The sequence below is a fragment of the Nelumbo lutea genome, chromosome 6 (genome assembly GCF_056320005.1).
Source record: "Nelumbo lutea isolate HS-2025 chromosome 6, American lotus-T2T, whole genome shotgun sequence".
In the NCBI taxonomy this organism is placed as follows: domain Eukaryota; kingdom Viridiplantae; phylum Streptophyta; class Magnoliopsida; order Proteales; family Nelumbonaceae; genus Nelumbo; species Nelumbo lutea.
Genome location: NC_142689.1, coordinates 18,517,677 through 18,530,530, shown reverse-complemented (window position 1 = coordinate 18,530,530; position 12,854 = coordinate 18,517,677). Strand labels below are relative to the sequence as shown.

At 37.5% G+C, this 12,854-nt stretch overlaps 2 protein-coding genes across 4 annotated transcripts; one reads left to right on the top strand and one right to left on the bottom strand.

The window, feature by feature from the left end:
• Positions 1-963: 963 nt before the first annotated feature.
• On the top strand, positions 964-4,279 carry LOC148847701 (uncharacterized). Its single transcript, XM_088949121.1, has 2 exons — positions 964-1,400; positions 2,469-4,279. Exon 2 carries the CDS (start codon positions 2,532-2,534, stop codon positions 4,026-4,028), a length of 1,497 nt encoding a protein of 498 aa, XP_088805247.1. The 5' UTR covers positions 964-1,400; positions 2,469-2,531; the 3' UTR covers positions 4,029-4,279.
• Positions 4,280-6,594: 2,315 nt separating this feature from the next.
• On the bottom strand, positions 6,595-12,628 carry LOC148847700 (cytochrome c oxidase subunit 6a, mitochondrial-like). Of its 3 annotated transcripts, none has more exons than XM_088951102.1 (4): positions 12,345-12,628; positions 11,814-11,920; positions 11,550-11,592; positions 6,595-6,874 (listed from the first exon to the last, which is right to left on the bottom strand). In XM_088951102.1, the coding sequence occupies exons 1-4, from the start codon at positions 12,451-12,453 to the stop codon at positions 6,834-6,836; spliced, it is 300 nt and encodes a 99-aa protein (XP_088807228.1). In that variant the 5' UTR covers positions 12,454-12,628; the 3' UTR covers positions 6,595-6,833. The 3 variants fall into 3 exon arrangements, with proteins under 3 accessions (XP_088807228.1, XP_088807226.1, XP_088807227.1); XM_088951100.1 differs by having other exon boundaries at positions 6,773-7,239; positions 12,345-12,536; XM_088951101.1 differs by lacking the exon at positions 6,595-6,874 and adding an exon at positions 8,072-8,368 and having other exon boundaries at positions 12,345-12,536.
• Positions 12,629-12,854: the final 226 nt, after the last annotated feature.

The window sequence follows — 12,854 nt, the reverse complement described above, 5'->3', positions numbered from 1 at the left end:
GCCAGCAAGGACTATTTGATTGCCCTCCTCGGCTCATGCACCACCTCGGATTGAGCAGCATCACCTTCCTTTCCCTACCTTTTCCTTCAAACCAAACATAGCCTTAAAGTTGCAAGATTCTTCTTAAGAGGTAAGCGTAAAGAGAAAACGAACAAGCCCAGAGTCTTCCTCCTCAAGAGTCCAAGGAAATAAGGAATAACCAATCAGAACTGGACACGTCAATTATTATTAAGTTGTGTTATATGTCTAGTTTTTTAACAAATAGATAAGGGCAATGAATTCGTGCAATCTACCAAATGGACGGTTATGATGACCTAGTTGATTGATTTCACTTTTGATTTAAAAACGTGTAGAATCATGCAAAGAGGGAGATAGCCAGAGAGGAAAAATAAAAAATTAAAATAAAAGGAAAAATTCTCGATTAGTACCCTATACTTTGGGTCTAGTTTCACTTTAGTCCCCAAACTTTAAAATGCAACAATTCAGTACCAAAATTTTCAAAACATGACAATCCAGTACATGTTATTACTAGTTATTAACCAACTATTAAGTGGCATTTGAAAAAGACAAATCGCCCTTCAAGTGTCATCTAATTTTCTTTATCAACTATCAAAACATTGACAAAAAATTAACCGTCTCAAATCCTTGTCTCTTCTATTCAAGAAAGTTGGGGTCACCAAAATGTGCACTCAAAGATGACCCCAATTTTATTGAATGAAAAAGACAAAGGTTTAGGACTACTAATTTTTTGTAAATGTTTAGATGACTGATAAAGAAAATTAAATCACACCTAAAGGACATTTATGTCTTTTTCAAATGTCACTTAAAGGATGATTAAGAGCCACAAGTAATAGATTATCACATTTTAAAAATTTGAATACTGAATTAACCAAATTAGGAAATTTTTTTAGGATAAAAAAAACGAGTAGAATGCACGTGAGCGAGAAGACGCAAATAGGTCGTGGATGATCGAGAATAGAGAGAAAGAAGTAGCCATTAGGTAAATAATGCGAAATAAATTTTAGATTAGAGCAACTAACCTCAGGTCTTCAACCACCATTAGTCGGGGGGACTTATTGCCCAAAAAATAAAACATTATTAGCCGGGGCCTGGGGAAAAGATAAAATGCCGGCCGCACAGTCACTGTGTTGGTGTAGTAGCTGTTGAAGTTAGGCCTATGTTTCAGTACTTTCTATCTTCTGCTTGTTTCTTTCTCTTCTCTCCCTCTCGTTGTCAGATCTGATCTGAGAAACTGAGAAAAGTGGAAGGAAAGCCTCTCCCAACGCACACGCGTGCCCTTTGCACTTCCTAACCACCACTCGCTCACTTGTACAAAACCCTTGTGAAAGGCGCAAACTTTTCCCGTTACTACTTGAGATCTGCCGCCTCGCTTTCTTCAGGTTCGTTTCTCTTTCTCTTTCTCTTCCCCGATGATTTTGGATCTACAATTCTTCTTCTTTTCTCTCTCTCTCTCTCTCTCTCTCTCTTTTTATACTAGGTTTTGTTTGGTGTTCTTCTATCTTCTGTTTCTTAGCTTTTCCACAAGCATTCCTGTAACAGAGACTGTGGAGACCTTGTATGTTTGTATATTTGATGCCCTTTGCTTTATGTAAAGATGCGACAGTTCGAAATAGGGAAAACAGCTTGTTGTTTTTGTGGGAGTTGTCAAATTCAGGGGCTGTGGTTCAGTATGTTTTGGTTGAGAACCAGTTGGGTTTTGGGGCTTTGATCTTGGGGTCCCAGTCCCATCCAAATTTTCTTTACAAGATGGGTTTCTTTCCTCAACTTAAATATGTGATTTTTTTAGTCGGTTGCTTAGTCCCAGCATTAACTGAATCTGGGTTTTGGTTTGTAAAAGCGCATTTCATTACAGATCGTCTTCGATCATTGAATACTAGAGATACTGAAGAAACTGTAATTTGTTTTCGTTCTGTTATTGGTTTTATCCATCTCCTATTTAGTTCAGCTCTTCAAGGAAAAGGGCTGGCTACTCTAGCTTAAATTATGCGTTTCTTTTTAGATCGAGCTGTGGATTGATTGAAGAATGTTTTCTTCATTCTGTCTCACATTATGCATTCTTTATTTGTTATTTGCCGTCTATAAGAGTCCTCTTTTCTGGGAACTAATGCACTCAAATCCCCAGGCATTCTTGATTTGTTATATTTGCTGCTGATTTCACTTATTCTTAAACAACAACCAACTTGTGGTTCTGGTTCATTTTGCAGCATCTGTGGTTTTCATATCTTCTTTGTTTTATGAAATCAAATTTATAGTTGGTTATGGCTAATGGTAGTGTTTTGCCTTGTCGGAGTCATTTATTGCGATTCCTCATCAATATTGCACTTTTTTTCTATGATATCTCTATCTCGTTCAACCTTTTTAGGAGGGTACTTAGCTTGAGACATTTCTCATCTTTTATATCATTCCTTGATTCTCTTGTGCCAATTATACACGTTTGGTTTTGTTAGGTTTTGGTGCGTTCCATTAATATTGGGAGGAGAAGTGTTAGTTGGAGTTTACTGAAATCAATCATGTTCAGGCAATCGCCTAGTAGAAACCAAAGGTCCAAAGGCTTCAAGGTAAAGCATGCTCTTCAGATATGCTTATTGCTTGGAGTTTGCATATGGTTGCTTTACCAAGTCAAACACTCCCATGACAAAAAGAAGGCATTTGATGAGAGCACTGCTAGAATCTCAGAAAATGTAGAGATTGGAAATGGAATCTTAAAACTGGGGAGGAAGGACCTCAATCCACACCTGGAAAGGCCAGGTTTTGAGATTCAGCATGGCAATGAAGAAGCAAGTGAAGAAGAAAACAAGCCTGAAGAGGAAGAAGAAGAAGAAGAAGATGATGAAAACAAACCTGAGGAGACCGAGGATGAAGGCAGAGGGGGTGGAGATGATGAAATAGATGAACATGATCAAGAAAAAGTCGAAGAGGAAGCTGAACGAGGGGAGGATTTTATTGATGAAGAGGAGAAGGATAGGGAAGAAAAAGAGAATGAAGATCATATTGACAATTCAGGTTCAATGGAGGATCAGGATCATGATGGAAGCGATAGGAATACTCAAGAAGCACGGGAGGAGAATTACAAGGGGGATGATGCTTCCAGTGCCGTTGTACGAGATACCCAACTTATAATCTCTGAAACTGAAAATGGAGGTTCTGAAGGCTCAAATGAGGAAGAGAAAGTGGAGAAGCCAGAAATGCAAGAGAAGGAGCAGGAAAATAAAACTGATACACAGGAAGAGCAAGTGCAGAACACAGAAATACACGAGACAGAGCAGGAAGATAAAACTGAAGGCACACAGGAAGCTGCTGCTGCTGATCAAAATGACTCAGGTTCGAAGGAAGGAGGTGAAACCATTGAAGGTGACCTTCATGTGAATTCTACCACCAATGAGGAGAAGAGCGCTGAGATTACTGTGTCTGTATCAGAGAATGTGTCTCAACCTAATTCAACAACCACAGAACCTAATAATCAACCAGAAGCAAACAACAACACGTCTGAGGGTGCAAAAAGTCCAGCTTCAGTCATGCAAGGTGGTGAAGATATTATTAAGGAGTTGACTGAAGATCAAAATGCAACTGCGGACAGTGGAACTGTAAATGGAGATGGCTCCAACCTGCAGGACCTTGTACTGCAACAAGTTGACAACTCTAATATAAGTGTCGGAACAAACACAACAAATCAAAGTGCTGGTGTAACCATGGAAGAATCCAGAGATGCTTCTGGTGCTCAAGAGCGTGCTGTGCCGGAAGAAGAGGTTATTAAGTCCAACACAACTGCTGGAGCAGAGGATGGCTCTGGATCTTCATGGGAGAGTGAGAAAACTGAGATAAATGGTGCAACAGAGGAAGCAGAGGATAGTTCTGTGTCTTCAACTACAAATGAGAATACAAATGGAGCTCAAAGTGAACATGGGGATTCTTCCATTCCACAAGAAGAGAAAGAGGCTCGTACAGATCTTGGTACCTTGCCAGAGATTGAAACTGAAGGAAAAAATAGTGAAGTAGCAGCAGAGTAAAAGCTCTGACAAAACAGTTGCAAGCCTTATCTCTCTCGACACATTGCTCGTAATATAATTTTCCCACTTCTGTTTTTCTTCTTTAATTTGGTTGCTAGGTAAATAATCAACTGTAATTTTCTTGTTTGTTTCTACTCTGTCATGCAATATTGTCAAAGTTGGCAGAGAAAAAAATATTGGCAGGTTGAGAAGTAAGGTATGTAATTCTGTAATTGATTTAAATTTCCCATGAGATGTTGTTTCTCATCATACATGCATTGTTGCTTTACCGGGTGGATGAATCAACTCTTAAGAGGTTTTAGCTTAGAAGTTGGAACATGGTAAATACATGTATCATACACTTATTTCTAGATTTTGAATAAGAATGTAAAAATCGGCACATTTTTCTCAAGTATGGAATATGTGAGTTGTACATGGAAATCTATACTAGTGAATATATCTAAGGATGTTGTGAATTCCTTATGGCTGAAGCTGAAGTTGAATGGACTACTGTACCCTTAAATAATGTATTATTTGATCATTTAATCCACTAAAAAACAGTAACAAGTCATCCTATACTGCATTGCTGAAACATTCGAACCATAGACTTTGTTTCCTTTTTCATTTATCATGAGTGATATATGAGATTAAGTAGAGCCATTACTCTCTAATGGAAGCAAATGTCAACAACGGAAGTCAACTTGGCAAACCCCAGCTTCTTCTCAAAGCAGGGCACCTTCAGCAAATTCTTCTCCGGCACGGTTAAGACTGCACTGGGGAAGAACTAAACTTGACAAAGCATAGCTTCTTCTCAAAACTAACTCTTGCTCTAGAGCATAAGCAGTAAAGATTGTATAAAAGAAAGAAATATCAACCATATGCAGGTTAAATACAAGTATATAACTCATATGAGACCGGGAAGTACCTATCGGGGGGTGGGGGTAATGAAATGACATATTTGGGCATGGACATTGTATCATAAATTTATATACTAACTGGAATTCAAAGTTGAAAGCGAGATTCACACGGACCCGTGTACATGCTGCCGGTTTAATTCCTGGGAAATTGGGAATACAAGCTATGTTCTTGGGTATCAATTTATGAGCAAGACAAACCTTTTTGGGTCGGAGTTGGGAGGGAAACGTTGCCAACTCGATGATGACGCCGGAGAAGCAGCTGCTGAAGCCTGAATATGTCCTGTTTTGAGAAGCATCTGGTAAAACATTTACTTCCGTTAAAAGGTGATGGCTCTCCTTAATCTGACGTGGCGTGGATGAAGAAAAACCAGGTTGGGAAGGAGTGGTACCAGTGCCAACTGCCCCTCTAGTTGAACTAGTGGTCGAATTAAATATCTTTTCTTAAACGAGGCGTTTGTTCCAAACCTCCGGTGTCAACTGAGTTCAGATCGGCACATCCTCAAACTCAGACCGGGAGATCCACCATGATCATGCATGAGATGTTCGGTGTCAGATCATTTTGGGAGGGTGTTGGAGTGTATATCGTTGACAAATACCTGGACTCATGTCAGAATACGAATACAGTACGAGGTCAAGTCTATAGATAAGGCTCAGTTTGGAAAGAAAAAATATATTTAATACAAATGTATATAAAATATAATATAAAATACAAGATTTTGCACTTACATATTTATCCTCACCCAATCACTATAGTGGTGTGAATGTGATGATGCCTCTGATCAATGAATGCAAAATGCGGCTCCCTCCTCGTGGAGGGCGATAGAAACGAGAAGCATCGAAAACACCAATAAAGACTACCCAGAAGGCCAGAACACAACAAGGACATAAGATAACGGTAGGTTTATGGACACCACCAACTAAAATGGATTTGGTCCTCACTAGACCGGGCTCACACCATTCGCACATCCCCTTGCTGCCGTGTATTGGAAATGTCTCACAAAAATAAATATACAACTTATTGTTCCCAATGCACGGATGTAAAAAAGGCTGTGGGGACAGTCTGAGAACGGTTCTGTGAGTACTGAAACCGAACTCATTGGTCTGCTTCTCAAATAAGGATAAAAATTTCTGATAGTGATTGTAGACTTGGGATCAAGCGATTACACACATGAAGGCATACATGATGCACACGAGAAATGAGAAATATGCTCGAGTGACGCCGCCCAACTCTGTTACGTACGATCTTTTTAAATAGCATTCCCCGACGCCTTAGATGTCAGAATGTTGAAACATAAACCATGCATTGGGTAACAACGAAAGCCAGTTATGCCTCAGATTTGAATGGATGGAACCGATTGTATTGCCAAAAATAAAAATGTTTGGTTGTATAGTCCATGCGGAAATTCGTGCCTAGAGGCCTGACAGAGCCCAGCATATTCTCCATCATCCTATCCATATATTAAAATAGATAGATGAGATCCATAACAAATTTGATTTGCATTCTTAATATCAATCGCATCAGTCAACTGGCAACTGGCAAGTCCTCCGCTCTAAGTTGAAACGCTTGAAGCCTAACGACTTTCATCAGCAGTTACAGCATCCATGCCTCTTCGTTCTCCCAAATTAATTAATTCCAACTCACCCAACTCTAGCATATTGGCCCTTGGATATACAATAGACAGTCAGAAGCGACCCCAATATATTAAAACCGTCGACCAACAAAAGAATGAAATTCTGGGCAATTTTGCTTTAAGGAACACAAAGCAGTCTTTTTAAAGTATCCATCAATCTTTATTAGGAGAGATGCAACAACAGAAAACTGAAAATAACTCGCCACAGGCAGTCTCATAAGACGGGAATGTGCTAATTGAACATCAATGTCCAGAAACGTCCATCACAGATTCGTTAATCAATGGTCAGCGTGTTTCTTCTCAAAAAGGCCATCGGGACCTGGATAGTAGTCAAAGACCAAGAATAAATATTACCACCATCAGACAGTAATCAATCAAAAAACTTAATCATATGTTAGATTAAGAACCGATTCAAGATAGAACTGACTTGACACAGATATTTTGAGTTGTGAACTAATTCAAAGTATAACTAGAAGATTGAGTACCAATAGAAAATATAGCAAAATACTAGTAGAGCACATTTTTGCTGCAGATCATGCCCAGGAAAGCTCCAGAAGCAATGATGAAAAATAGCACAACCCAATAATGATACACCCTTCAGCTCGACTAACCACTTAGGAGTTCCACAGTTCCAGTTTGGCATCAAAGTTCGTGGCTGTAGTTCCCACGGACCTGGCTCCTTACCTATATATGTATTAACTATATATGTATTAACTAACCTATATATGTAGTTCCCACGGATGGTTTACATAGCATTAAAAAAGAAAAAGGAATAAAAAAAAAAAAAAAAGAAAAACTGGCCCTCTCAATAATACCTATATATGTATTAACTAACAATTAACGACCTTAACATAATAAGAAAGCCAAAGCTCAACAATAGGTGCAACAAAGCTCACCGGTTATCTCAAAAGATTTACCCTGACCACCATTTAAATGAACCTTAAAATACTACTTAAGCAGACCATTTGAATCTGCAGTGCAATGCACAGGCAAAAGAAACTGCTTGATACAAGAATTCCCAATTCAGTTATCAAATCTACATCTGTCCTTCACACAGTACCGGTTCAAGATCTGGGAAATCAGCGTCTACAAATGTCTAAGATTACTGGAGCAGCATACTCCATCTATTACTTGGTCCAAGACGCTGTTAAACCAAACTCAATAATATCATTCAGTTATGTACTCAAGCAAATACTATCTTTCCTCAGAAGCCCACAAGCATAAATCTTTAAAAACCTAAAGATGGGTTTAACCTCATATATTTAACATTGTATTTCCAAATAAACAGACTTCAAGAGATTTAATACAATTCCTTATCTAAACTGTCCCCAACTATTTGGAGTTGGTCAGATAATTTTTATTTTCCTTCAAGTCTATCTAATATAACGTAAATAATCATTATATATAACATCAGGTTTCACTAAAAATATAAAGAAACGGCTTTATGCTGAATGTCCAATTGGCACAGTTACCTACCAAAAAAGGAAACATCTAAAGCCTATCCAAGAAGGAACTGTTGAGAAAATTACTCCACAATCAAATTCATCCAGGAAGCAGATTGATGTAGATCAGTGGTGAATTACAAATCAATACAAAAGGGTTGAGCCTTAGGTTGGATTTCCCTAATTACTGGTCTCGGATGAACATGAATTGTCAAATCAAATTAATTCCTAATAAAAATATTCAAATTGAAGCCCTAGAGTAGTGCAAAAGCAATCCTAATACACATCCATTAATCCTGGAGCTGCAAATATTCCCAAAACAGTAAGCAGTGGCTTGAAAAAGACAACCGCCAATTGATTGGTGACAAATCCTGCCATGAAACTAGTTCAGATAATAGATAAAATATAACCAAGTTGGCTGCCACAATCAGGAAGTATTAGTTGTTCAAACCCAAATCAGAGTAGTTCAAACCCAAATCAAATCAGCAATTTATTTCCAGGAACTAATAGTTGACTGTTTAAGGATAACAGGTGCATGTATGATGGGCACCCTATTATTTTGGGACACAACCTCAATAGATTCTACTTCCAATTATCTATGAACGGCAATGCTTGCCTAGTTAGGTTTGACAAGCTTCAGTGATACATGATTTCTTTATCAGTGTTACACAACTTCATATGCTAGCAATAACCATAAAAACAGGAAATTTATTTTAATCAAAAAAGATGTTCAAGGCTGCTTGGAGGACACAACCTCAATAGATTCTACTTCCAATTATCTATGAACAGCAATGCTTGCCTAGTTAGGTTTGACAAGCTTCAGTGATACATGATTTCTTTATCAGTGTTACACAACTTCATATTGCTAGCAATAACCACAAAAACAGGAAATTTATTTTAATCAAAAAAGATGTTCAAGGCTGCTTGGAGGATAACACACACACACACAACCCCCCCCCCCCCCCGGTTCTTTCAAAGAAGACAGACTTCAAAATGGAAAGTGACATTTTTTACTCTATGAACGATGCCTTTTCCGCCTTGATCATTGCAACTCTATACTTTTGTCAACTAAGGGTGTCCATTAAAATATCTATTTTTTCCTAGCTACTCGTTTTATTTTTCCTAGTAACTTTTAACCAATATTCTTTTTGAAATCCCCCTATCCCCAAGTTTTAACAACTCAATAACTGTCATCATCAATTGTATAAGACATCTAGGTAAACTAGCTTTAATGCTTATTGATCTACTCCCAACCTCAGGTGCATTAGTTCCTACTTTACTTTTTTATAGCCTGCCACCCATCTGTCTCAACTCCCTCACATCAGCTAACTGATTATCTAGGTGTTTCTTGGTCCAATTTTGGACGAAAAGGCACATAAAGCCAAGGCAGCAAGATGTATGGAGACTATATCATTGAATTCAAACAACAACTAAGATCAACTCTAATGTGTTTTAAAAGCGCAAGGCACAAGGTGAGGCTCATGCCTTTTTGAAGCAAGCGCACAAAATACAAAAAACATGCTAAAAAATAAAAAATAAAAAAGTCAGAAATTTCAAAAAAAAAACAAAAAAGAAATCAAAAAATATATATTAAGCATAATATTAATAAAAACTATAAACTTGAATTTTAAAATAAATGTTTTAAAAAACCTATTATCTAAAATTAAAATACATAAACATAACATGTAAAGCATATCCAAATGAAAATTTAAAATAAAATCAAGCATATAAAACATTTTCAAGCATGTAAAACCTACAATCTCTTTTTTTCCTCAATTGCATTATTTCAAGTAGCTAATGTAATGTAAAACATATTACAGTCTTGATTCTACGAACCGCCTTTGTGCCACGCCCCTCAAGGCAAGCCCAAACAAGTCCATGTTAGGGTCTTAAATTCTTAATTTTCACACAAGAAAAAATAATGATTGTATAATTTTAATTGCCTTTTAAGATCTCTTTTATACGGATGAATGAATGAACAACAACATTAGCAAATAGAAAATATTTTATTAAGATGAATGAATGAACAACATTAATAAAATATCTTCTTAAAAGGCAATTAAAATTATAAAAGCATTATTTTTTGTGTGAAAGTTAAGAATTTAAGACCCTGACATGGACTTGTTTGGGCTTGCCTTGAGGGGCATGGTTGGCTGGGCCGGGCCCAGCCGTTAGGTTCAAAAAAAAAAACAAAAAAGTGCATAATTTTCAAAAAGCACATACAATATGAGAAATTAAATCTGCTAGAATAGATGCTCAAAATAAGACTGTAAATTGTGCCTGACTAATAACCAGATTCCATAGATTTTTTATTCGTAAAGGCACAATTTTCAAGTTTCAGGATCTTTTTTTTTATAATTGAAGATCAGTTTATTTTTCATGACAGGAGATAAAGTATAGTCTCAGGAAATGAGAACCAAGTCAGATGCTTAAGGCTGTATTCTTGTCTTTGATCCTTGCCAATATCTTATGTTGAATTTTATTGACCACTTTTAAATATATACCTAAGAAGTTGGTGACATGTATTTTTTTTAGGAAAAGGTAAAGTAATTTTATTCAACTCAAAAACTTACAAGCTGGGATCAGGCCCAGAAGGGCATCCTGAAGACCACAGCAGTTACACTTTCCACCAGAAGTTGGTGACATGTATAGCCATTTTACTTTTTCTAGATTTTGGAGGTTTTAATGTCTGCCATCCAATGTCTGACTCAAAACATGGAATTTTTTGCTACACTGGTTCTGGTTTGCTGCAAGAGTATCAAACAGCAATTATCGAGAATGGCTTACTTTCTTTTGAAGATAATTCCTCTAGCATATCATAGTTAGTTTAACAACCATATTCAGACATACTTAAAAAAATAGTATTTCAATTATACCCAGAAGTAGTTTAATAAAGTCTATCCTTTTCAATAGGTTGCAGAGCAACCTGATACTTTTTAGCTCTGTTGAGTCATAGACAGGTCTAAATTTTTCAATGGAAGGCCTCAAAAGTGCCACAGGAGGGGGGATGGAAACAGCATTCTAATTCAAAGAAATATTTATTGGGTCATCTTTTGCCATCTGAAATCTGGATCCATAAAGTTCTTAATGTACAAGATTGTGGATGTGGAGTTCCAATCCAAAAATAAGACGATTGCGGTGTTGATGATCCATGATGTTCTCAAAGACCCTTCTGGGTGTCAGCTAGATCCTCTTCTGTCCACTAAAGAAAATTCCTTTCTCAAAGTTGGCAAGGAAAAAATGAGCAAAGCTTTGACTGGTCTAGTTGGATAGATACCAAATAACCAGTCAACAAACCTCTAAAGTGCTTCATACTAAAACCACTTTAGTCTTCAAATGTAAAGATAAGTCATGAAGAATAATCACTGAAATAATTAGTACATATTATGGCTTTATCGCCTTCTGCAGCTGATTGGCATGCCAAAGAATTATGATGTCACATTAAAAAAAAAAAAAAAAAGCAGAATACCGAATCCTTTAATTTGGGATTGATCTTTTGTGCCCTAGAATGCAACTCTATTATCAAGATATTGTGGATAGAATGAAACATACCCCATGGGAACTCCTTGTTACGAATGTGCAAATATGAGTATGGCTGGAAACATAGAGACAGGAAACAAAATTCTCAGGAACCTTAATAAGTAAGAAAGTCTCAAGTATAAATATAAAAAAGAAATGAGAGAGAGAGTCCCAGTATCTTGCTTGCTACAATCAATTTAATGTCACAAACCAGGCGCTCCGGGACAAAGAACACCCACAGACACACAAAAATAGAAGAATGAAGAAGGTAGTTGAAACGAGGCAACAAAATCTTACAGGGGTCTCTTCGTGGTGGGGATGACCCTTTGATAGGTTGTAAAACGCCAAAATGGTACAAGTAGCAATGCCTGCATATGTTATCTTTTCCCATTTTGCTGTCTCATCTGAGAAACAATGGCATATTCAGTTGAGCCATCGAGTTGCATACAGGAGGCAAAAATAAAAAGTTACAGACATATCAACATCGATTAGGAACGTAAGAAACGCAAATGATGAAATTTTAGTGTATATCAATGTAATGGAATAAGAAAAAAACGGCATCTTTCATTAAAACTGATTCAAGCAATTATCCAAAGAAAGGGGAAACCTAAAACCTGGAATGCACAAGAAAGCAATACAAAAAACTAAAACCCAAATTCAAGTTCAAAAGCCTTCGCACATGAAATAAAACCCTAATCCATCAGATGGTATCGATGTTCCATGTAGAAACAAAAGTCAACTATATTACCATTGAATTTTGATGTTCTCTTTTACAAATTATCAAAGGAGCAACCCAGAAAAAAAAATAAAAAATAAAAGATGACTTACAGGCGTCGTCGTGATGAGCAGAGGAAGCGAAGCTCCGCTTCGGAGGAGCGTTGCGTCCACCCCTGCGAAGTGCTGCCTGAAGACCAGACCTCATCATAGCCATCGCCATCGTTTCTCTATCTAAAATCCAGATCCTCCCCCCTCCTCGCCGCTTAAATATATGCGAAGTGCGAGCGGGTATTCTAAGCGGACCGCTCAGCGAAGATGGCCGATCGAACAAGAGATATTCCACGTGGCAAATCAATGCAAGTCGTAATTGGAATGACAACGGGGCGGGTTTGGGGCGGGGCACCCCCTACCCGTCCCCGCCCCTAAGTCATGATACCTTGCCCCATCCCCGGTGGCGGGGTGGGTTCGGGGGAGGGCATCCATTCTCCATCGGGAAAGGGAAATTCTTGAATTTTACTCGCTCTAAAGCAATTATTTAAAAATTGTTTATTTTATAGACAATTTATACATAGGATATAGGAATTTTGGGGTATTTTAGAATTGAATTATAATACTTTACGG